At 44.2% G+C, this 25,996-nt stretch overlaps 1 protein-coding gene across 1 annotated transcript in view; it reads left to right on the plus strand.

Annotated features, from left to right (window-relative positions):
- LOC104134714 (E3 ubiquitin-protein ligase rnf213-alpha-like) overlaps window positions 1-25,996 on the plus strand; it is a 62,571-nt gene that overhangs the window by 20,658 nt on the left and 15,917 nt on the right. The window contains 27 exon segments of the mRNA XM_035903770.1: window positions 25-162; window positions 749-928; window positions 1,632-3,096; window positions 3,148-3,152; window positions 3,905-4,099; window positions 6,000-6,155; window positions 7,058-10,124; window positions 10,127-10,581; window positions 11,558-11,691; window positions 11,850-11,945; window positions 12,955-13,070; window positions 14,587-14,715; window positions 15,403-15,467; window positions 15,925-16,069; window positions 17,312-17,453; window positions 17,667-17,840; window positions 18,431-18,564; window positions 18,776-18,933; window positions 19,209-19,412; window positions 20,600-20,790; window positions 21,694-21,814; window positions 22,234-22,334; window positions 22,874-23,047; window positions 23,558-23,733; window positions 23,812-23,908; window positions 23,993-24,107; window positions 24,753-24,936. Coding sequence (XP_035759663.1) covers window positions 25-162; window positions 749-928; window positions 1,632-3,096; window positions 3,148-3,152; window positions 3,905-4,099; window positions 6,000-6,155; window positions 7,058-10,124; window positions 10,127-10,581; window positions 11,558-11,691; window positions 11,850-11,945; window positions 12,955-13,070; window positions 14,587-14,715; window positions 15,403-15,467; window positions 15,925-16,069; window positions 17,312-17,453; window positions 17,667-17,840; window positions 18,431-18,564; window positions 18,776-18,933; window positions 19,209-19,412; window positions 20,600-20,790; window positions 21,694-21,814; window positions 22,234-22,334; window positions 22,874-23,047; window positions 23,558-23,733; window positions 23,812-23,908; window positions 23,993-24,107; window positions 24,753-24,936 — 8,317 coding nt within the window.

A 25,996-nucleotide genomic window follows, 5' to 3' on the forward strand; every position in this document is an offset into this window, starting at 1 on the left:
TTGTGTTGGGTTTTTTCTTAATAGAAAGATTCTTGTGATAACAAACAGTGGATACAGATGGTTCATGACTTTCATGGCTCCACAGAGTGTTCCTTGATCTCTCAAGCCAGAGACATCAACAGCAGAGGGATTTTTTTCATTTCAGCACCTCAAAAATTCAAGGTAACTGTTCTCCATAGTTTGAAGAGTGCTTTCTGAGGGGTTGTTTCTGGCCAAAGAAATTAACATTCTTGAAATCCATTTCTAAGGAGTATTTCAGACAGCCAGTAGATCTCTAGTCTGGTTTGAAAGAAGCACTGCCTCATGGGGGTTGGACTAGATGACCTCTAGGGGTCCTTCCAACCCAAAACATTCTATGATTCTATGTCACATTTTCCGTTAAGATATGGTTGGTTTTGAGGAAAACAAGGGGGGTTGTCCCCAGGGGAGGAAAGGAAGCAGTATTTTAATACAAAAAAGAACTCGCTTGATCACTAAGAAAGTAAAAAAAGGAAAGGGAAAGATTTAAAATGAGAATTGCCACTCCATTGTTCAAGGAAAGTGGTGCTTGCAGCATATCCTGAAAGAGTGAGCCCTGCACAACAGAAAAGGGAAGGAATGATCCCCATCTTAAGGCACAGGAAAACTTGATGTTTGGCTGTGATATGCAGGGATGTACTATGATTTTTCTTGGAGGCCCATTGCACAAGGATGGGGAATTACACAGAGAAGCAGCAGAGCGAGGCTGATCCTCTTACCTGCTTCCCAGGCTGCCCTTGAGGACTGTGTTTCAGTGCTACTGCTGAAGGACACCACAGAAGAAGCATCTCAGACAGATCAGAAGGCTAAAAGATACAGCCTGGCTCAGCTCACAGAGCTCCAGAACAAGCTTATGTTGATCACCACAAAAGCTGAGCAAGGCAGAGAGGAAGTAACCCGCTTCTTGGAGGTAAGCCACAGTGCAACACCAGTACGTGTTTGGACAACAGTGTCCATCAGGCTTGGGGTTTTTTTGCTAAAATTCTTTCCTGGAGACTCACCCATGACTTTCAGCTCTGACTCTTCAGGGCAGAGGTAGCAGACTACCAGATCTCACATGTAAGATAAATGTCAAATACAGTCATTCCTGCATGTTAATGATGTGGGTGTCTCCACTCGAGCAAGCCATCTAAGCTCCTGCTGTGGTGCATGAAAAGAAACAGGAAACTCTAGGGGTGTGATGGAGGTGATCCCAATGTGTGCACCCACACAAGGGCCAAATATCTCAAAGGTGATGATTCTGAGGATCGGATACAGCTCATGATAATCTTTAGGGGTGGGATTTGCTTGTTACCTGAGACAATGGGGCTGTCCTTCTTCTATGGACTACCTTCCCCCAGTAGACCTGTACTAGTTACCATGGAACCAGTATTTTTGAAGACTAGTGGTAGAAGTCTTCCAGGAAAACATGCACTTCTAGAGCATGTCCTTGGCCAAGAAATGTATCCTGAGAAGAAGCTGTACATAAAAACTGACCCAAATCCATTTTTTTGTTGTTGTTGTTTAACAGGTTTTAATAGATCTTTGGAAGAAAATGTAATGCGAGAAGTATTGAGTACTTGTTGAAAACACACAATAATCCATTTCCTTGTTTTGTCTGTGTCATGTTACAGATCTTGGAAAAAGTTCAAATGGTTGGAAAGTTGTACCTGCAGCTTCTCAGTGTTGGCAATATCCTCTTCATAGACTGGAAGGCTGACATCTACTGCAATCCCCAACACAGTGTAAAAGTTTACACAGAATTTGGAATTGCTGGCATCCTAGTTCAGAGCACCAGACCTGTCCTGGAGGAGCTGGATGGCCTTTGCAAAGCAATGGAGCACTGCCTGGTAGAGTGGAAGAAATATCTAGAGACTCAAAGGGACACCTACTATCATCTCAACCTGTTCACTGCACGTCAGCTCTTCTATTTATGTAGCCAGCTGGCCAAAGCCCACAATAGTATAATAGAGCCACAGATTCTTAATATGCTTTCTGTCATAAAGCATGACATTAAAGCAGAAGATATTAGCAAATCCCTGGAGCAAGCCCTCATGACTCCACTCGACTCTGTCAACACATCAGCAGGAGACAAGGAGTCTGCTACCTGGCATGACTATGTCATTCGTTTTCCCCAGCTCATCAAAAGCCTGGCTGAATCTGGCTACGATGCGCCAGTGGCAAAGGCAGCCCTCCAGAGCTGCCTTCCAAACTCTGACATTACAGAGCAGAAGCTCATGAATTTTGCCTTTGAACGAGGTGATGACAAGGAAGAGATTGAAAATCTGAGCAAATTATACGATGAGCAGCGAGAAGCCTTTCTGCAGAAGTCAAGGAAGTTTAAAAACAAGACCAGAGATGTTGACCAGGCAACTTTTAGCACCCTTGCAGAGGATGAACTGACCACCTCCTTTGAGAGTTTGCCATCCATCTGTGACAAGGTGAATCTGCTCTGGGATGCTTACTGTAAGAAATTCACTGGCCTCGTGTCAGATAAATACATCAGCCTGGATGTCTTTGGTGAAACACTGAAGCAATTAGCAGCTCTTGAAACCACATGTATCAAGAGAAGTTTACCAATAGGCCTTGAAGCCAGGAAACCTTCTCTCATCATGTGTAAAGAAGAGGAAATGTTACTCTACATGCTCTCTGTTTACAGACACACCAAGACAGCGCCTCTCCCAACATATGATGAGGTCCTGGTGTGCACACCCGACACAGAGGAGGAAGAAGTGGAGCTGATTGTTAGGAGAGCTCTTTCATCTGATTCTCAAAACCAGAAAATCTACTGCTTGCTGGGTGCTGAGAAACTAAAGTACAAAGTTTCCAAACAATTGGAGTCCCACTTTTTCCGCCTGTTGCAATCTTCTACAGTCCCTGACTTCAGGTTCATTATCTTTTGCAATGCCAAAGTTCCCAATTCTTATGTTATCACAGCCTTTGACACATACAAAGTTACTATCCCATGCTACTCTGAAACAGAAATCCAGGCATACCTGAGCTCACATCTCAAAGTGCCTTGTGGGACAGCCCCTGTTGCTCAGGCCTTCGAAGAGCCCTATCAGCAGAATGTGAAGTTCGTGTTTTCAAATCGGGTAGGTGTTAGTAGCTCTACCGTGAGTCATGTCTCAAACCAGGAGGCCTTGAGAGGAATGTGGCATGCAATACGGGGCACTCCACTCTCCTCACATGTGTTTAGTTTTGGCTAGTGAATTTCAAGAGGGATTTTAGGCCACCTGGAAAGAGTCCAGAGGGGAATGACAATGCAGTCTAGAAAACATGAGCTTTGGGGGAGCTACAATTGTCCAATCTAAAGAGAAACAAACAATGGTGTGAGACTCTGGGAAAGAGAAAGAAACAAGATTCTCTCCATAGGATTAACTAGATCATTGGGATGGGAGACAGTTGCCTAAATAAGCCCAGATGTCCTCTGAAAGACCACAGGCTAGCCCAGCTGGCCTCCACCTGCCATTCCAGAATGGAACAAGTGTTCTGTAGGCCCTTTGCAAGCATCAGCAGGATGTCTCATGTTTCCTACCATTTCTGAAACCTCTCAAGACATACCTCTTTAGACAGTAAGGTTTTATGACATTTTTTTAGGGCACATCTGAGGTAAGTTGGTCACGATCCAGGCCTCCTGGCTATGCCTGTACCGGTAACCTCAGTAGGGCTGGACTGGGAGCATGAGTTCTGTCTTGCAGTGGGTCATACTGCTAAAATTGTGAGCACAGACTTGAATGTCCCACATGTGGCTGGGATCTGGTCCCAGGTGTTGTTCTAAAGAGGCTGTTGAGAAATGGCCACTCAGTTTGGAGGGAGTTCAGATATCTGAGGAAAGACTGTTGCATGCATGTGAAAGGGCAGACTGACTCCAAGGGTGAATTTTGGCCATCTCTTCTGTTCCTTAGGGAAGTCTCTCTTCGTGGACAATACCGTCCAAAAGATCCGTGCCCAGCTGAGTGATTTACCAGTGGTTCACAAAACCATTAAGCTGATGGAGTCAGAGATTGATTTCCAGTTTCTTCTGGAGGACCTACTCTCTCTTGAGGAATTCCCGACTGAAACTCAGCCCACCGTCTTCCATTTTGATGTGTCACCAGTGGTGAGAGTCTTTGTCTTGGTGGTTGAACATGGAGTGTCCAAGACCTCATAGGCTTTTTTAGAGGAGGGTATTTGCACAGTCTCTTCTGCTGGCTTATTCTCATCTACAGCAGTAGCAGCAGGTGCTTAAAAGTTAAAATGAACAACAGGAATTCTGGGTGCAGTTTGGAATCTCAGGTGCTGGCATTTGCCTTGTTCCATGCTCACAGGTGAGGAAGCTGTATGAAATGGGTTCCATTTCATAAAAGCAATCTTTCCGCCTACAGTGGTATCAGTCAGAGTGTAGGGCATTGAAGGATGGCTGAATTCAAACCAAGCTATCAGACATAGAAACCCCCATACTAGGGAAGGCACTCCACTGCACCTGTTGTTTGTGAAGGGAGGACTTAGGTGGTGTGACAGTTGGAGGCCATCTTGGACATAGCAATCACAAAATAATCAAGTTTTCAATTCTTGGAGGAATAAGGATGGGGGACAGCAGAACTGCTACCTTGGACTTCTGGAGGGCAGGCTTTGGCCTGTTCAGGACACTGGTTGACAGAGTCACTTGGGAGGCAGTCCTGAAGGTCAAAGGAGTTCAGGAAGGCTGGGCATTCTTCATGAAGGAAATCTTAAAGGCGCAGGAGCAGGCCATCCCCATGTGCCAAAAGATGAGCCAGTGGGGAAGAAGACTGGCCTGGCTGAACAGAGAGCTTTGGCTGGAACTTAGGAAAAAAAGGAGAGTTTATGACCTTTGGAAGAAGGGGCAGGCAACTCAGGAGGACTACAAGGATGTCATGAGGTTATGCAGGGAGAAAATTAGAAGGGCCAAAGCCCAACTAGAACTTAATCTGGCTACTGCCGCAAAAGGCAATAAAAAAAGTTTCTATAAATACTTCAGTAATAAAAGTAGGGCTAAGGAGAATCTTCATCATCTATTGGATGTGGGGGGAAACATAGGGACAAAGGACGAGGAAAAGGATGAGGTACTTAATGCCTCCTTTGCCTCAGGCGTTAATAGTAAGACCAGTTGTTCTTGGGATACCAAGCCCCCTGAGCTGGAAGACATGGACAGGGAGAAGAATGAAGTGTTTCATTTTGGGCACCTCACTAGAAGAAAGACATTGAGGTGCTGGAGTGCATCCAAGAGAAGGGCAATGAAGCTGGTGAGGAGTCTGGAGCACAAGTCTCATGAAGAATGGCTGAGGGAACTGGGGTTATTTAGCATGGAGAAAGGGAGACTGAGGGGAGACCTTATCACTCTATACAGCTACCTGAAAGGAGGTTGTAGTGAGGTGGGTGTTGGTCTCTTCTCCCAAGTAACAGGCAATAGGACAAGAGGAAATGGCCTCAAGTTGCACCACGGAAAGTTTAGGGGTTTTATTAGTAACAATTTCTTCATTGAAGAGGTTATCAGGCACTGGAATGGGCTGCCCAGGGAAGTGGTTGAGTCCCCATCCCTGGAGGTATTTAAAAGACAGGTAGATGTGTCACTTAAGGACATGCTTTAGTGGTGGACTTGGTAGTGTTAGGTTTACAGTTGGACTCGATGATCTTAAAAGTCTTTTCCAGCCTAAACTATTCTATGATTCTATACACAGGGAGAAGGCGTGGATTCTCCATCTCACATCCAGTCTGGTTCCTCTCTGGAAGGGGCTTTATTTAAACAAAAGGTAGTGGGGCTTAGAGCAGAGGGTAAATCCAGATCACCTAGTCCTACCTTGGCAGGTTGCAGGGCACCAATCATCTGGCCATATTAAGAGTTACAGCTGTCTCACTGTGTGCTGGAATAGCAATCTTGCACAAGAATGGAAGCAAAGCTGTAGCTTGGCTGCAGGTACTACTACCTGCCATGGGTAGTGGAGTAAGTGTGTTTGATGGACATTTCTTTCAAAAATTTTCAAATGTTTCTTCCCTGCCAGGTGTCAACAGGTCTCTACCAGCTGTTGATTCAGCTATGCATCCTAAGACACATTCAGAGTCCCAGCGGCTTGGTCTGGAAGTGCAAATCCTCTCATCTTTACTTGATTGAGTACATGGCAAAAGGGAAAGTTGTTAGCAGAACAAGGAAACAAGAGGTATTGCTTTGGGGATGGTGTGCTCAGGTCAAAGGAATAGTAAGGAGGGAGGATGTTAACATAACTATGTCTGCACCTGCAGTAAATCTCTGTTAAAGCTATGTGTAATTTAGGGTCTGTCTCTCCAGTGGAGTGATGGCTCATCTACTTAGAAACAAGCAGTCCCAGCATGTGTCTACTCTGGAAAAGAAATGTAAGGCTGTGTGCAGGGTTTAAAAAAAAACTGCTGTAATATAGACATCCCACATGCTCAAAAATAATAGAAGTCTCCCATATGAGAAATGAGGGAGGACACTCTAAAAGAGAAAATTAGGGATGTGATGAAGAGTTATAACATGCTGAGTGGCCTGGAGAGGGTGAATGGGGAGCAAACATCCACCATCTCTTCCAATGCAAGAACCGGGAGCATCAAACAATGTTAATAAGATCAACTTAGAACAAATGAAAAGGGGGTGATTCTTCATGGTATGGGTCATAAACCTGTGAGGGTTCTTGCCATAGGGGGCTGTGTGTGCTCCCTTTGACAGGTTCACACAGGTGAAAGGGCCAAGCATTTGGAGGGGAAAGCCATTGTGGCTTACTAACTAGAGAAGGCAGATGAAGAAGGAGAGTACCCTGTTTGGCAGATCATTTGGTTGGTGGAAATAATCATGCTTTCTCTGTTCTAGCTTTTCATTGGACATCCACACAGCATCAGGACCTTACAGGTTATGGGCATGTCAGTACATATCCATCTAGGAGCACGCATGCAAGCTAGGACAAATTTGATCTACATATGATTTTCCCAGGTTTCTGACCTATTTGTCTGCTGAAAAAAAAACCTCTTGAACTGTAGGCAAATGCAGAAGGTTGGGCAACTGTCCTCATTGTAATCTGTGCACTCCTTATTGACTTTCTTTTAGATGTCCAGTGAAACAGAAGAAAAGTTCCTGGATCTTTTTCCTGCAGTGAAATGTGTATCACCAATGCGGGTACTTGACTTGCTGGAACACCCCAGCTCTGGGCCTCTTTCTGAAATGAAAGAGGAGCAGTTTGACCGAGACAAGTTAAAGAGTGAAGCTTTCCAGAGGTCTTACCAGTACCTCAGCAGATATAACAGGAAGGAAGACCTTGACCACTTCCTTTTCATCCCTGAGAGGACTGAAGGGACAGAGAAAGAGTGCCTGAAGCTCTTACTGAAGTTCTGTGGGAGACATAACCCTTCCTGGACTGAGCTTAGCAACTTCACTCATTTCCTAAACTTCCAGCTAAGCAAGTGTGAGAAGTCGGTCTTCTGTAGCCCAGCAGTCGGAAAGGATTTCCAGGGGTTTAAAACATTTGTGGTGAAGTTCATGATCATCATGTCCAAGGACTTTGCTGTACCCTCTCTTGACATCTCTGATGAAAGTATGCCAAGTGCAGAAAACGATGATGAGGAAAACAGCATTATGAGACAGTACCAGCTAAGACGAAAATGGGAACAGGAGTCCCACCCCTATATAGTCTTCCATGCAGACAATGAATCCATGGAGTTCTTGGGTTTCCACATCAACAATAACTTGGATGCTATCGATGCCCATTCTCAAGCTGTTTTGGAAAGGAATGTTATAAAAAAAAAATTATACTGCACTTTGAAAGCCCAGCATGTTCCTTTCAATAAGAAGTTTGAAGACTTGCCCAGAACAATGCAGCTGGAGGCCCTCTGCAGAGTTTTTGGTGTGAACTACACCCAAGATCCAGATGAATCATATCAACTGACATTGGACAACACCATGAAGATGCTTGCCATTCACCTGCGGTTCCAGTGCGGGATCCCTGTAGTCATCATGGGTGAAACAGGCTGTGGGAAGACAAAGCTTGTGCAATTCATGTGCAGCCTGCAAAAGGCAGGCAGGGACATTCAGAACATGGTGGTGGTACGCGTCCATGGTGGCACCACTTTGAAGAACATCCACGAGAAAGTTAGGCAGGCAATTGAGCTGGCACGCACCAATGAAGAAAGGCACAAAGTGGACACTGTACTCTTTTTTGATGAAGCCAACACATCAGAAGCTATCTTTGCAATCAAAGAGGTGCTGTGTGATCGCAGTGTAAATGGAGAGAAGATTCTCACTGACCGTTTAAAAATAGTAACTGCTTGCAACCCTTACAAAAGGCACACCAAGGAAACGGTGGAGAAACTTGAAAAAGCTGGCTTGGGGTACCGAGTCCAGAGTGAAGACACACTGGAGAAACTGGGCCACATTCCTTTGCGGCAGCTGGTGTATCGGGTCAAGCCCCTTCCACCTAGCTTATTGCCTCTTGTCTGGGATTTTGGAGAACTGAATGAAAAGACACAGAGCCTGTACATCAGAAAAATTGTAAAGTCCATCATGAAGAACAAGATCACCATTGAAAATTTGAATATCTTTACCAGTGTCATTTCAGCCTCCCAGAACTTCCTCAGGAAGAAGAAAGATGAATGCAGAGTTGCCAGTCTTCGGGATATAGAACGCTGCATGAGCATTGCACTCTGGTTTTATAAATTAGGAGACCTACTATTTCCTCAGATTGATAAGAAGAAGTGCAAAAAGGAACAGAAGCCAATCTTAAATAAAGAACAAAGGGCCTTGCTCCTTTCAGTGGGAGCTTGCTATTATCTCTCTCTGGAGAGCCGCAAAGATTACCTGGAGGAGGTCGCAAAATGTTTTTCTGTCCCTGCATCCCTGCTGCAGCAAGAGATTGAGCTTTGCCAAGAGGTATTTCTTGATAATGTCTCTGTTCCTAAGGCAACAGCCCACAATGATGCGCTGAGGGAAAACATATTCATGATGGTTGTATGCATGGACCAACGGGTTCCACTCTTTCTGGTTGGGAAGCCAGGAAGCTCAAAATCCCTGTCTAAAACCATTGCTGTGAATGCCATGGAGGGCAGTGAGTCTGAAAAAGAGTTATTCAAAAGATGCAAGAAGATCCACCTGGTGTCTTTTCAGTGCAGTCCCCATTCAAAGTCTGAAGGGATCATCTCCACATTCTGGCAATGTGCACAGTTCCAGAAAGGGAAGAATCTGGATGAGTTTGCATCTGTGGTCCTCCTGGATGAGATTGGCCTCGCAGAAGACTCACCAGAGATGCCACTGAAGACATTGCACCCTCTTCTTGAATTTGGATGTATTGATGATGAAAACCCAGAACCTTACCAAAAAGTTGGCTTTGTAGGCATTTCAAACTGGGCCCTAGATCCTGCCAAAATGAACAGGGGTCTTCTTGTATTTCGGACTGACCCTAGCAAAGAAGAGCTAGTTAAAACTGCAAAGGGCATCTGTGGTCCACAACCTCCCTTTGAAAACACTGAGAATTTGTTCCATTTTCTGGCAGAATTCTACTGTGAGGTGCTAAAAACACAAAAAATTGAGTTCTTTGGGCTCCGTGATTTCTACAGCTTGATCAAAATGATACTGTCCTACAGCCAGGACAAGACGTGCATGTCTCAAGAGGAGATCATTATAAAGGTCATTCAGAGAAACTTTGGAGGCTCCAGTGATATGTATATTCCCCCTGACTTGGAAACCAGCCACACACTCAGTTTGCTGAAGGAAAATATGACTAAACAGCAGCCAGGACTCATGCCTCGATACCTCCTGCTGCTGACAACCAATCATGCAGCTTTCCGCATCATCCAGATGACACAGCTTATAGATACTGAGAACTGTGAAATCATATTTGGCTCTGGTTTTCCACAGGACCAAGAATATTCCCAGGTATGCTGGTTTGTCAGCAGAGTGAAGATCTGCATGGAGACAGGCAGGCCTGTTGTTCTTTTAAATATACACAACCTTTATGAGAGCCTTTACGATGCACTCAACCAGTCCTTTGTTAGGCTGGGGGGAAATTACTATGTGAGCCTGGGTCTTGGCGCTCACAAAGTGAAGAGCTGTGTGAAGGACAAGTTCAGACTCATTGTAATAGAGGATAAGAACATAGTCTACATGCAGTTCCCCCCCCCGCTGCTGAAAAGAAGCACTGCTTGGACATGAACACTGTTCTGAACTGGCAGCAACAACAGCTGAAGCAGGACTTGCAGACCTGGGCCAAGCTGTTTGTCTCCACTGACAGCAGCAAGTTCTCCAATGTTTGGTCCATCAAGCTCAGCCCCAAGGAACAGGATGTCTTCATCGGTTTCAGCAATGACACATCTGCAGCTGTTACTTTGGAGAGCACTCAGAGCAGGTCCTGGGGGGACCTTGAGCCCTACGAAGAGGCAGTTCTCTCTATTGCCAAAGAGAAACTTATTCAGTGTGCAACACCTGACTCCATCCTGCGCCTTAAATACTCCCTTCTGGCTGATGCTGAGCAGATCCAAGACTTGTACTTCCACAAACAGAAGCACAACAGCCTTGTTAGTGTTTTGGGAGAAGCAGTTAATTGGCAGCCAAGGAAGGAGAGGACTGCTGGGCTTTGCCTGCAGGTATGTGTTCTTCACTGTAAAGCAGTGAGTGTGGTCTTTATTTTCTGGATGAGGGAGGTTGCCACACAACTTCCATTAAGCCACTGGCTAAGTTCCACTGTTAAACAGTGGTGGGCTTCTGTGTGTCCTCTTTGGCTTCTGCCCCATCAGTTGTATCACCCATGTGCTTGGCTTCTGCAGTCAGGGTGGGCTTTGCTTCTCCTCTTGACCTGGATTTGGTGGACCTGCTGACAGATAGGCAGCGGATGCCAGTTCCTAACTCTGAAGGCTCTGCAGGTTCAAGGCTAAGATACCCAGGGCATTATTCATTGCCTGCAGACAAGTGACAAGCACCACTGATGGTGCTGCGGGGATCCCACCAAGTGTCCAACAGGACTTTAGGTGGTTCTGGCAATTCTGCAGGTCCTCTATCATGCCCACTGCCCTCTGACATCTATTTTTAGGAGTCATTGTGCATGCCAAAGAAAGCAACCTGATCAGCTCTCCAATGACCATCACAGGAGCTCAGGAACTTGTGTTGCATAGAGAGACCTAAAAGGGTAGCAGCTGAATGCCCAAACAGGATCTACAGTACTGGAAGCCCACAACCTTGGGAGAGAGTCAGCCCAGTAGAGTCACATGTGGGGACCATTGTGCTAGGCCCATAACATTGCACAGAAAGGCTCTTCCAGCCCTCAAGGTTCAAAGTACTCATATACATCTCCCAGCAGGATTTCTTTGGAGTCAATTCCTCACAGTATCTGAGTCATTCCTAAGGATGTAGCTCAAGTCTAAGTCTCTTCTAGCACAAGGGATCAGGGTTTTTCCAGTTGCTAACAATGCTCCCACGCTTTTTCCCTGTAAGCAGGGCACATTTCTGAGTCTTGCCTTTAGGAAGCACTTGAAAAGGTCCATAAGGGGATCACTTCAATTTTCCCATCCATTAGGGATGGTAATACACAATATTTCCCTAGAATTGATTTCCCTTTCACTGCAGGTTTCTACACATGCAAGACTTCTAAATGACAGAGATTTAGAAGAGATAAGGAAGACGCTTAAACTTCAAAATAAAATCCACTGCCTCTTTCTAAGCCAGTTTGATACTGAATATACTTTCCGCCAGGAACTCAGGTGAGGAGAGATTTCCTTTCACCTCTGTTTGTTAATTTTATAGATTGGGGGTTTGAGAAAAGGTGGCGGAGGTGGTGGTGGGGGGAAGAATCAGGGAGAGTGGAGAACAGAGGTGGTTTTATCAACAGAGCAATAACAGACCATTTCATTGTCTGCAGGAATTTTTTTTCACAATCATCAGAAGAGAAATTGCTCCTCGTCCAGTTTCACTTTGATGAGCCACAGAGCAGCAAAAGGCTTCTAGCTTGTGCCAAGTAAGCATCCTTCCTTCTTTCTTCTTTCCTTCTGTATTTTCTTAGTCAGGTACAAAGCAAAGGGGAAGATGCAGTGGCCAAATAGCCATGGGATACAGTGTGTGTTTTACTGACCCGTTCAGTGGAGTCATTAAAGATGTTCTCATATACCTTTATGTGTATATCTGTGTGTGCATCCTCATGCCTATGTTCTGTAGCTTAAATTTCCAAGCCTGTGTTTGTTAAAATATTAAGATAAAACATCCCTAATACCTCACCTTTCATTTGTCTAAAAGAGCATCTTCTTCATTCTGGGAACATGCTTTATACATCCTTCCCACATTAAAACCACTTGCCCCCAGCATGGTTGATTTGCACAGCACAAACTACTCCAAACAGGGCCTAACACCAGATGACTTTTTTCCCTTTAGTCATCAAACCAAAGGACTTAAACTGACCTCTGGTGCCATTTGAGACATCCTAGGGTTCCAAGACACCTCTCAGGGCTGTCTGATAGGACATGGGGCCTTCAGGAAACCTAAGCCCTTGTGAGCACTAGTGAGGGCTTAGTTCATTGACAGTGGAGGTTGGTCTCAAGCCCTTGAAGTACATTAGTGACATCCTCGGCTTGTTTTCCCGCAAGTCCAGGATTGGTCTGTGTTGTGGCTTTTGTTATCTAATTTGTCTGTGTGTTTGTGACAGATATTGCTAATGTTGTTCCCATGAGTGCCAGAAAGAATGTACGATTGAGCAAAGACCCATACATACAACAAAATAAATTCAGATTAAAATAAAGATTTGAATCTTGAAGTAGCCAACACCATCTTGGCTCTGGGCCTTGCCAGAGCAGGGCTGGGCTGAGCTGAGCTTCTCTCTTCCCTTTCCACCACTGCAGCGCAGCCACACCTTGAGCTGTTGGTCTTTCCAAAAGCTCTGCCTGAGCCCTGGAAAGGCAGGGGTCGGCTGTGGGAGACTCTCTGCCCAACTGACAAAGAGAATGGACTTCTTAGCCTCTCTGTCCTGCTTCTAGGTACTGTATCATAGATGAAAGAAGGAAATCAACAGGCACAGGCCCATCACATGTTGTGCTGGCCACTCAAGTCCCACGAGTTCTGGGAGGCTGTGGCTACCTGGCATTTGACAGTGGTAAGATTGAAATTTCTATTTTGGATCAGGGAGAGAGTGGGAGGGAAAGGAGAGGTTGTGCAAGGGCAAGAAGAAGGATCCAGGACACTACAGACCAGATAGCCTGGAAAGACGATGCAGCAAATAATCCTGGTAACCTTTTCCAAACACATGAAAAGCAGTAAGTCAACATGGATGTATGAATGGGAAATCAAGTCTGACCAACCTGATAGCCTTCTATGATGAGATGACTGGCTTGGTGCATGAGGAGACAATGGCGGAAGGTGTTTATCTTGACTTTAGTAAGGCTTTTGACACTGTCTCCCATAACATCGTAACTAACAAACTCACGAAGTGTGGACTAGATAAATGGATAGTGAGCTGGACTGACAAGTAGCTGAACTTCTGTACTTAGGATGTTTTACTCAACAGCACAAAGCCCAGATGGAGGCCAGCCACTAGTGGTGTTACCTCAAGGATTGCTACTGGGGCCAGTACTGTTTAACATCTTCATTAATGACCTGGATGATGGGACAGAATGTACCTTCAGTAAGCTTGCTAATACAAAACTGGGAGGAGTGGCTAATACACCAGAGGGCCATGTTGCCATCCAAAGGGACCTGGACAGGCTGGACAAATGGGCTGACAAGAACCTCATGAAGTTCAACAGCGGGAAGTGCAAAGTCCTGCGTCTGTTAAGGAATCATCTCAGGCACCAGGACAGGCTGGGTGCTGACCAGCTAGAAAGCAGCTTCACAGAGAAGGACCTTATGGTCCCAATGGACATCAAGTTTAACATGAGCTAGCAATGTGTCCCTGTGGCAAAGAAGGCCAACATAGCCTTCATTAGGCAGAGTGCTGCCAACAGGTCGAGGAAGATGATCCTTCCCCTCTACTCAGCACTGGTGAGGCCCCACCTGGAGTCCTGTGTCCATTTCTGTACTTCCCAGTATAAGAGACATGGACATACTGGACCAAGCCCAAGGAACGGTCACAAAGGTGGTTAAGGGACCGGAGCATCTTTCATATGAGGAGAGGCTGAGAGAGCCAAGACAATTCAGCCTGGAGAAGAGAAGGGTTGTGGGATCTTATCACTGTGTATGCATACATTATGGGAGGGCATAAAGAAGATGGAGCTAGACACTTCAGTGGTGTCCCATGACAGGACAACAGGCAATGGGCATAAACTGAAATACAAGAAATTCTTCTTTATGTTGAAGGTGGTCAAACACCTTTTGATTACAGGATCGTTTTCTTAAAACGATGAGGATGACAGTTAGGGCATTTGTGCCTGTTAGCACTGGGAAGATAGAGAGAAGGAAACAGAATGATATGAGAGAAGCACATTCTCCCCCAGTGCCAAAAGAAACAGGAGGTGGTAAATCTTCCATCTCTCAGTATCTTTTTATCCAGGCTGCTGGTATGTCAGGGCAGCCAGTTTTTCTGGATGGGGGTGGTGCACCAAGGAGAGCAGGTCAACTGTTCACAGCAGTTATGTCCTGTACTACTATTTCTGTCATGCTTACTGCCTCCCCAGATGAATGGATGTCGATCCACTTGGATGATCTGATGCCCCCAGACAACTTTAAAGCCAATCTAGGCCAGCTTGCCAAAATGACTATTGCTGAGATTTTCATGACCGCTTTCCAGGGGCATCTCCCAACAGGTAACCAGCCACTTGTTTTTCACCCACTACCTGCACAACTCTGTCCCTTCCTCTGTGACCCATTTGCTCCATCTACAACTTTAAGTACAGCTAGATGAAGTGGTCCTTGGAGGCCTGGGTCTCAGAAGGACTTACTGTACTTGCTGTTTCTGAAGTCCTCACAGCACAGCATTTTTTTCCACATGGTCTGAAAGCTGTGGCTGTAGAGTAGCAGGGTACCTAAGCTGGTTCTTCAGTTACAATAGCAAATTGGCTGTACTGCTGTGGCATTCAGCATACAGCAGACACACTCACTCTGATTCCCAGCAAGTATTTCTGCCCACCTTGCCCAAATAAAACTACTAAATATTCCTGATCTGGTGAGTTCAAAGCCAACTCAATATATCCCTGCCATTGTTTTCAGGATGTATGAACAATAGGAGACAGGAGTGGTTGGGGAGGGACTCCCCTCCCCTTCCTGTCCTGACACACCTGCATTTCATATGAGGTGCCAACCAAAACTGAGAACTGATTATTGGGCAATTGTCCCCACAGGGGACAAAGCCCAGGCTGAAATTTCTTAGACTGACAGCTTTGCAACCCTTTGTTGATTGTTGAGACTCCATATGCTTCCTTTAGTTAGAGGCGTCTATTTTTCAGGTTTCTACATGTTTTACAAAGGAATCTTATGAGTGATTGTGATTTCAGGTTCTCCAGAAGAATCTGCTGCTCTTGAAGATCCATCCAAGTCCAGTCTTTTTCCAGAAGGAAATGTATGATTTATTTCTTTTTTCTTATTTCAGCTGCCTGACATTATGCAGGAACTGGTTTAGGAAACAATAGATTTCATAGGCATTTAGGGATCCAGTTATGCTGGTCCCTGGTTTGGATAGTATATTTGCCACAGAAAAAAGTAGTTGCAGGTCTTTGTGAGTTGCACAGTGAGGGTTAAGTGCTCCCCACCCTATGACAGACCACCACAAGGCCAAAGTAGGCACATTTAAACCTTTTGTGAACTTTGACAAAGCATGGAATCTCTTTCCCCATTTCTCCATCCCTTGCCAGGGCTTTTAGCACTTCTCTACAAGGTTGGGATTGATTTATTAGGGATGGGATGGTGAAGCAGACATATACCTGGGAGTCCATGGTGTCAAGTTAAGTAGGAACTGACAGAGCAAATGCAATGGAGTGTTAGGCAATATCCTGACCTCCAATCTTTTCCATTCACAGCTCTTCAGCATGGACTCTATGATCAAACAGAGCATCCAGAAAGCTGTGATCCAGCTGGAAGACAAGACAGACAACAGTCAGCGTGCCATTGAGAGAATCATGATAATTCACAATTTGCTTTTCCAGGATCATAGTAGAATCCCATGTGAGTACAAGCCAAGGCCCAGAGTGGGTTGGCTTTTTTTTACTTATGCATGGCTGCATCTTACACACTGCAAACTATGGAACAGGGGAATGAAATGAGTGGTTTCATGATCTGTCCTGGTGCTCATCTAGGCCAGCATGGGGGGAGGTCCCAAAGGAGAGAGGACAAGGTTTGCTCAGGACCTCTTCTGATCTCCACGCACCCCATGTTTTGTGTTCTCAGAGTCTGTAGTGAAACATTCAGCTTTTCACATGACCTTTGATGGAGACCTTGGTAGAAAAATATGAGGCAGAGGTCATTTTATACCCTGATGTATATTTTGGTGTCCAAAGCCACCCAACTGATTTCTACATAGAATTGATACAAAATATTTGTGCAGGTGATATGGTGTCTTGATAGAAAACTGTGGCTTCAGCAAAACGGAAAGGGTCTGATTTCATCAGAAACAAAGCACCAAAATCCTTGTAGGTGCATTTGGAAAATATTCTTTGCTTTTTGGAAAGACTTTGTCACTGTGGTGCATGACTTGCTCTTCTTTGAGCAATAGGTTCCAGTCAGGTGCTTAGGATGTTAGTGACTGAAAAAGAAAAGAGACCACGTTGCCACTTGAAAGATGTGGTGGGTCTGGGAAGTCCTGTGGTCATATGGCAAAACCAGAATTTATTCTGTACTCAATTTTGACTATAAGAAAATGTCACTCAGGAAAAGACATTTTGTTGTGATTGCACAGTGATACCTTCATTCCTCAGCACAATACAGGATAAATTTTGGTTTTGGTTATATTAGTACTGAAATGGAAACAGTCCCATTAATTTCATTTTACATTGATACCAGTGTCATACAGATAAGAACAGGATGTCAACCCTTCTTCAGCACTGGGCCTATTCTCGTGACATACAATACTAAGCATTTCTCCATATCAATATGAATATCAGAATATTTATACACCAAAGAACCTAATTCACACAATTATTTTTAAAAGACTGAGACAGAGAGAAGTGGATTTTCTTTCCTCCATCAAAAATGGCACTTACTAAATATTGCCTCCAAAATCAACTCACTACAAATAAAGAGGAAACAGAAGAGACTAGGGTAGAATATAAAGCCTCTGGATTTTATTGTGAAGGAAAACCGAGAACTTCCATAGAGGTCACTTTCTAAGACTGGCTTTACTTTGACTGAAAACTTTGCATGGAAACTCCTTTCATTCAAATGTTTTAACAAGCATTGTTTTGTAATTAGTTTCTAGTCATTTTATGAGTGTGCTGAAAAGAAGAATTTGTCACCTCCTACAAGAGCGTGAGAAAATAAGCCTTGAGCCAAGGGATTGGGTTTTCCGCAGAGCGGTGTCCAGTGAGTTCATCCTCGAAGATACTTCATTCAGGTACTTTTATCTGTGCAGCCCTTCCAAAATTTCTAACAGGTCTGTTTCTGAGAGCATTAGAAGAGCTGTGGTGTGTGAGGCATAATACTTAATGGACTCCGATGTGACAACCAGGAGGGATATTTCTATCTGGTATACAGAAGTAGGTGTGAGTTTCTGATTAATAGGGGATTGGCCAGGAAAACCCTTGACAGGCCATGTTATCACTTCTAGGCACACACTCTGGATGCATTTAGAAGACATCGTGGCCAATCTCTTTGCTCAAATTCTCACAGTGGTGGATGCAAACAACAACCTGGATCATCTCTCTCCACAGTCTCCACTCTCAGAACTGTGGCTTCAGATGTTCAAAGAAGAATCATTCTTGAGAATTAAGTATACCAGCATGTAAGACATTTGGTGGAAAAATACAGTATGTACATTAGGAGACTAAAAACCTGCTTTCAATAATGCAGCCCTCTGCAGAAAGAAATGGTAAAACAACAAGTCTGAAGTTAAGATAAGCTCAAACAGCTCATAAATTATCCATGATAAGTCCTTGTGTCATGAAAGTGGAGTCAGAACCTTCCTTAACACAGAGTAAAGTCAGAAACAATAGGTCCAGAATTTAGAAAATTGAATTTGAGTTCCCTAACATCAGAGCAGCCGAATGCCCTCCCCAGCACAAAATGCATTTAGTGTCCAACTATCACATTTTAATTGCTCAGTCAGTGTACTCCAGACAGCAGCTGTGGTCAGAGACAAGGCAGATGTTGTTTGACTCAGTTGCCGTTCCCCTGCTGCAGTCTTTTTTAGCCTTCAGCTCCCAGTGACAGAAGCTTTTTCTGCCCCTGCCTTGTTTTCACTGTTGCTGAGTGCTTTTTAACCTTTTAATCAGAACATATACCAGTGGCAGTCAGAAATTTCTCTGTGATCAGTTCAGTACTTCAGTACACATAGAGCATGTGACGTGATTGCTTCATTTTGTGCTGTTTAAGGAAACAAGATGCTAAGATTTCCGTGTTGTCAATGACTGAAGACCCCAACACATCTGTGTTTTGCCAGTTCCCATTCAGTTGGGTTTTGAAGGCCTACCTGGAGGAACTATGGGAGAGAGTCTATAACATGAAAGGTAACATCAGACTTTTCAAGCAGGTACTGTTCTTCCACCCAGGGAAGCTGATCTCCAGAATTCCCCACAATAGCCAAAGGTTGTGGTAGGAGCAACCATATCAGTTCTGTTCCCCACGCAACCATAATGACCCAGAACATCTGTTGTGAACTCCTGTTTTCCTGTAAACTTCTATTTTCCGGTTGCCTGACATCTCTGTCCTTTCCTCTAGGTCATCCAAAAGTGCCTATGAAGGAACCAGCCAAATTGTTCCAAGCGCTGGTCACAAATGTGTTGATGCCAGATGGCAGTAATCCAGAGATGATGCAGCGTTACACTAATGACTTTCTAAGGATGACTTTTCCTGGGCAAGATCTTTCTGTCTATGAGGTAAATGGGGTTTGGTGGAGTACAAGCTTTAAATGGCACTGGCTTGAGTCACAGGGCTACAGATATCTATGGGTCTGAGAACCTGGGGAAGCAAATTAGCTTCTCATGTTCTGCACACTTCCCACCAACTGCTGGTGCTTGATCTTAGTTCTACCTTAAGAAAAGGTTTTTTTGAGTGAAAAGCTTGGCTGGACTGCTTCAGCAATGCTGAATGCCATCCTCAGTTCCCTGCTGTTTGTTTGGAATAGAAATAACACCTTTTATTTTATCTGCAGATTCTGTCAAAAGCTCTCCTGGTTAATGCAAAACAGCTCTGCTCCTCTGTGGGGCAGGAAGAGATAAGCTTTTCCCCTATTTGGCTTCATATGGAATATTTCTACCTACGAGAGGAGTATCAACTGTTTGTCGACTTGGTAAACAATGATGAGACTGTAATAAGCGAGCTGCAAAAAATGTATGAGAAGGACCCGCCAGAAATGGTGAGCAAAAGGCAACAGCTGGTGTTTCGCAGTGCTAAGTGGCATAGCCTGTTTCTAACAAGCACTAGCAAATGGTCACTAGCAAATACTCAGTGAAAGTGTGTAAGAAAAGAGTCAAGACTTCAGGGGATCTTTCCTTGGAAGTATTTTCCAGCTTCCAGTAAGTCTTAGGGAACTTCTGAGCTAGTGGTCATATACAGCTCATTCCCCACCAAAGGACCTGTCCTTCATCCTCCTCTAACCATTTTTAATTCCATTTATTGATCTTCAAAACTTCTATAATTTAATCTGCACTGTGTAAAAAAATATTACACATCCTTTTGCTTGTGTTATTCTGGGTATGACATTCATCTCTTCTCAGACACTCAGACGTTATAGGTAACGGTCATAGTATTTAACTTCTGGGGTAGGGTCCAAGTCTAGATTCAGACACTGTAGCTTACATGTCTACAAGGATGTGTCTACATTTTCAATGGCTGTCTGTCTCCTGTGATTGCTGGTGAAAACATGGGCTACAGAGACAGTGGAGAGTGACTCATGACTGAAGAGGGAGGTAAAGTTCAGTTGCCCACAGGTAGGCATCTACTGACATTTCAGTTGCTGTTTGGCCTTCAGCTCCTGCTGCAATAGGGCATGAGTCTCCTCTAGGTCCTGTGCCCTACCTGACAGCTCTGTATAGATGTCTCAGACATCCAAAGACATTTCAGCTGACAGCAGAGGCCTACAATAGGGCAACTGAATCCCACCTAAACATCTAAGTCGTTCCAAAGAACAATTCATTCAACAATCTTAAACATCTCTCTGTGAAATGAAAGAACTGTTACTTGGAGATACCTATTTGTCCCACCTGAACGTCAAGGGGACTGAAGGCAACAAACTTAGAAGTTTGGACATGAAAGTTTCCCGGTGGAGGGAAACCAGTGCTCTGATTCAAGTATTCAAACAGTATTCAAGACACAAGTGCAACACAGAGTTACACTATGGTACAGTTATGGTTTCTGTACTATTTTCACTTCCCTACCTAATAAATTACTACTATCGTATTTGTTGCTGTGTGCATCAAGCTAAAGTTTCCAGAGAATTCCCCATCACAGCCTCCAAAGCTTTTTTTTCACCAAGGTGCAATGGGGCAAGGTCAGTTATAAAAGCTATTTTTTTTTCATGTCTCTTTTTAAATACAATTGCAGTTTGTCACTCTTGACACCTTGAACATTCTCCTGAAGAAGGTGCAGCCCACAGATAATCTTCTGTCATTTGAGGCCTGTACAGAATGGCTTAGAAGGGTCAAGTCCATTAAGCCCTATATGGAGTGGATCGGTATGGACAATTACCAAATTCACTTTTACCAGAAGAAAAGGGAACTCCTGAGGAGTGTGCTGTAAGTCCAACTCTTCTGAAGAGCCTTATCTTTGCCTTTCAAGTATCAGGTCCTCTTTCAGACAAGCCAAAATTTTTTCCTTCAAATAGATGGCATGTGTTCACCAAAAGATTCTTCCAGCTCTCACCAAAAGATTTGAAAACTAAAATGCTTGAAGCTTAAAAATACAGTGTGTGGTGAAGGATTTCTCATAGCCTACGCTTTTTCCCCGGAGTTCCTAATCCAGTGTTTCAATGAATTGAAAGACTTCAGACATATATATGGGGCCTTATCTCATCTCTTCTATGAGCTAGGTGTCTACACTGTGCACTTAATTCCTCCTTTCCTTGGGAAGCCATACTAAGTAGTTTGAGAACCTTGATCCCTGAAACTGTTGGCTTCTTCCTAATCCTTTGCTCATTCTGTTGTCTGATTATCACAAAAGCATTGGCAAAACCACTGCAAAAGGCTGTGTTGAGAACTACACATTTTGATCATGGTCACGCACCCGTCATTCCTTGCCAGTAAGACCTGCTTTCCTGAACATCTGACTGCATGCTTGATCATGCCCAGTATGCTTGCTGTAGTAGAGCAGGTATCTCCATAGACAAAACCCAGTAACAATTCAATAACTCAGTTTGGTCTGGGGACACTCCAACAAGTGAGGCAGTCAGCACTATGCCGTACTTTTCTCTCCTTGCTTAGTCTAGTCCTCCAAAGCTAGCCTAGGAGGTCTTGTGTCCTCAAATCATCTCACAGTACCTGGGACCTGTTATAGAAATTTTGGTTGGAAGGGATGTCAGAGGTCTGTAAGCCAGCCTCCCACTTAAAATTGCACCATTACCAACAGTTGAGTAGGTTACCTGTGGCTTTCTCTGGCAAGTGTTGAAGCTTTATTCAACATCACATGTGTGTGTTTTCCAGACACCAGTGGACCTGCACCAACATTGTCTACATGTTCTTTGACCACCTGCTGTACAATGAGACACAAATAGATGCGAAACTTCTGAGACTTCTTGTGAAGCAGTTCATCTTCACCTGGAATGTATGTGCTCAGTGTAGTGATTGTCTGGACAATTTATAGCCTTGGAGACCAGCAGAGTTTGGAAGGAGCCTTATCTTCCAGTGATTCCTCTGATCCCAGCTTGAGGGAGGTTATAAAAATGGGAAGAAGGTGGGAAAAGTGTGGAAACACCATCCAGGGCAAAAAAACGCTGAGATTTCAAAATCGTCATAAAAGTCCCCCAAAATCAAAATTTTATTTAAAGGAAGGTTTCTTTGAAAGCTTAAAACTTATTTCAGGCCAATTATCCCTGGCATTACATGAGGAAAGAGACTTGGTGGGTCTGTTTGATTTTGGTGTTTTATTATGTAATTTTGTGGTGCTGACATCCCATATTGTTCCATTTTCATATGCCAAGAAGATATTTCTATTGAGCTTTCACCATCCTTTCTTTCCTACAGCGCCTGACTGAAACACAAAATTTTGACCCAGCAGGAACTTTTCAGTTGGTGATAAAAGTGCTCAAGAAATGCAATCAAAGTGCTGACACTGTGTATCTTGTGTAAGTCCAAACCAAAACAAAAAGATGTTCTTGGAACATTTTACATCAAAACTGGTTTTTGTCAGAGGTGGGGCAAGATCATCACTAGTCAATGGGCATGAATCTCCCCAGGCCAAAGGAGATTCCTAACACCAGGGCACATAATGCCCAACCTCAGAAGGCCATGGAGCAAAGTCTTTGCCATTCAGTGTTGTGCCTGGCTACTGACAGGACAACCCTGGAATTGAATGTGGTGTAATTGATGTAGTTACTCACAGGCCTAGTGAGACTGTGAATAAGGCCCATCTCCCTCACCCAGGCATGCTTAGCATGATGGGCCACATGGTGGAGCCACTTGGTCCTTGGTGGAGCCACTCACTTATTCAACTAGCAGCTGTTGTCCTTATTCTCTGTTCACCAGTAAGGCTAGTCAAAAAATGACTATCCAATTTTGATGCCTATGGCAAATGTTGGATGTGAGAATCCCATGCCCACACTCAAGTCTGGCACCAGTGGAAAATCAGCCCTGAGTTGTGTCTTCCTTTGGTGGCATCTTTCAGGAAGGGTGTGAAGGACTGCAAGAGCTGTCTACTGGAGATCACTGACCCAGCAGAGCTGCCCTGTGGCCACATTTTCTGCTCACAGTGCATCCGTGAATGGAGAAACAGGCAGTGTAAGATCTGCAAGGATAACTTTCCAGAGGATTACATACCCACAGCTACAGCGGCCACAAGGTATCCTGTAACTAGTAAAACAACTAGTTTTGTTGTTTCAGTTTCTATCACTTTGTATAAAACAATGGAATCGTTATCACAGCAGAGGCTACACAAATGTCATTAACATGTGAACTCCACGGAAATGTCAGTATTGACCATGTGTAGCAAACCCTTGGTGGTGAAAGGATTCACATGAAGTGATCTGGTGTCAGTTCCAGCCCTTTCACCTCCATCTCAACAGGGAGTCTATCCAGGCATACATACTACATGATAATCCATTTTTCTTTCTTCTTTAGCTATCTTGAGTGGAAATAGGAGAGAGAGAGTGTACAGGGGAAGAAGAAAGTTTGTCCTCAGTATTCAAGAAAAAAATGCTGTAGTGGGGTTAGTTCCCCTCTCTATTTAAAAAGTATGTTTCTTCTCCACAGTCTAGATGTTCCTGGTCACATTCAAAGAGGCAGAAAGAGAACCTGTTTCTTTGTTTTGTTGTGTTTTGATGGTAGATCTTGATTTTATTCCTCCCTACAGGGAAGCTGTTGCATGTCACAATACATTCAGGAGGAAATGTAACTCCTTTTTTGCGGAGTTTGTCACCACCTCTGTCTTGGGAGACAGAGGCACACCATCCCCAGAAGTCATCACCCAACTGATCAAGTTTGTGGCTTGCAAGCCATCCAGCCCTGAGCAGCAGGCAGTAAAAAGGGGTAAGAGCCTGGCCTCACTGGGACCCTGATTTGATTTTGTACTGAAGAAAAATAATGAATGTCATCCTTCATTTTTAGTGTGCAAGTCAAAAAGTGAGCTGTCACCCTTTGAAGAGTGCATGGACACCAGTCCAACAATCAAGTCCTCCCTCTTGAAACTGCTCCTGCAACATGGGTTAGCATGAGCTAGCTCCCAGCCTGATCACCGAGCCACACGGGCTACATGGATGCTCACATTCTATGTCTTTTTTGTTCATAGGTTCGAGAACATAAAGGTTCACCTGGAAAAATACCTTTCTGAGATGGAGGAAAAGATAATCTTCAACAAAAGGAACTGGGACCATTTCTACTTCATGGTGGTGCACTGTCTGGAGGTAAGTGCAAATATTCCTGAGCTGTTCCTGGAATCTGTACTCAAACTAACCATCATTTCCTGTCCTGCCTTTGCAGATCACATTCTTTCTCTCTCTTTCCCCCCACTGGCTCCTGAGGCTGTTTGGAACAGGCTGCTCGCCTGCCTTGGTTATGTGCCTAAGCGTAGTCAGGAAGAACCCAGGCCTGAGTTAATAAGGTCCAATGTACAGCCTGAATTTTGGAGCTGGAGCTCCTGGAGTCCAGGGGCGCCCATGGCCTGATTTGTAAGCCACAAGAGCCTCCCTTGAGCACAGCTGATACTCTTAGCAGAATTGTCCCCGCTCTCTGCTCCACTTTGAATGGATGCACTACAGATATGCACCCACACATATGTTTAACGTGGTTCTCCACCAAGTGAATCGAGAAGGGAGGCAGTCCTCTCCTGCCAGAGAAGCAGAGTTGGGGCTGCCCTGAAAGATGATGAGAAATAGTCCACCTGCAAAGCAGGTCATTGCTGGGGACTTGAGATTCACAAGGTACAGCATCACAGCAGAAATGAGCTCTGTGCCTGGTGAAAAGGCTTAGGAAAGAAGAAGGGACTACCCAGAACCTATGGCAGCTTTGGACTCTCAACTTTCCCCTCTCTCTCTTCTTCTGTTGAGCAGGATTTTATGTATCCTTCTTCCCAAGATGACGTCAACCAGCTTGCTGAAACCTGCCTCTCTACTGCAGACCTTTCTGCTTTTTGCTCACACAAGGCCTCAAAAATTGACACACTCCAGTTCATAGCCCGTCTCCGGTTCTCCATCAGCCACGTGGCCACTGTGCTTGGCAGACAGGTGCTCTGTGGTGAGTCCTTCTGCTAGCAGCAGAGCATGAGATTTGTGTTTTCTCATAAGCAGCCAAACATTTGCTAGTATAGGAGGTTTCTTCTAAAAAAAAAAAAAAAAAAAAAAAAGAGGAAAAAAAAAAGAAAAAGACAAAATTTTGTCTAAATTTAAGGTAACAGATGAATTTTCAAGAGGTGATTCAGGATCAGAAGTGCTAATTTATTTCTTTTAAATCTAGATGATTTTTAATCCTCTTGTTCTGATACTATAAAACTAATTTTTTTTGTAATACGGAAATTGAATGGGGTTAAAGTTGCTGAATTTTGTATAAAAACAGGTTGCATCCAAAGATGTATATGTTGCACCCAAAACGTATATATTACCTAGAACTTGCTCTGAAAACATTTTCATTTTTCTGGATTATTTTACAACTAATTTTTGTTTAGAGTTAAAAGAAACTTATCTGAATATTGGCATTTCCCCTGAATAAATAGTTCACCAGACAAAGGGGTAGTGTGCAGCAATGTTTCACAATAATCATTTAGGTGTCTACAGGTAGGCACATGTGCTGGGACTCTGTTCTCCCTTTAGAATGTTGAGAATGACAAGCAGAATCAACGGAGTTCACACTGAACACATGTGAGTCTCTTGGTTTAGAAGAGGATGTATTGCACCTTGAACTCTGTTGACTCACTTCCTTACGTCTTTGTCAGCTTTGAAGTGTGTCCAAGTCTGAGTAAACAGACCAACACAATCTTACTTCAACCCATATAATCAACAGAGATACAGGACACCCTTTATAAGGCCGAGATGTAAAACAGGCCAGAGGATTCCCACTTTTCTCAGCTACCTAGAATGGAGCCATGAGATTGCTTTCTACATTCTGGACAGCCTTTGAAAGCTTTCCTCTCTGACCTAAGATAGATGCTAAAGAAGATTACCCAACCAAGATCCTATAAGTGCCAAAACTGGGAAAACAGTAGGCCATTCAGTCCTCATATTCACTGCCTAGTTTTCTACTTCCCTACATGCTGTAGGTATTAAGAAGCCCAGGATACTATGGTTGCAGGCCATATTTT

This window comes from Egretta garzetta, unplaced genomic scaffold (assembly GCF_000687185.1).
Source record: "Egretta garzetta isolate BGI_Z169 unplaced genomic scaffold, ASM68718v1 scaffold401, whole genome shotgun sequence".
Lineage (NCBI taxonomy): Eukaryota > Metazoa > Chordata > Aves > Pelecaniformes > Ardeidae > Egretta > Egretta garzetta.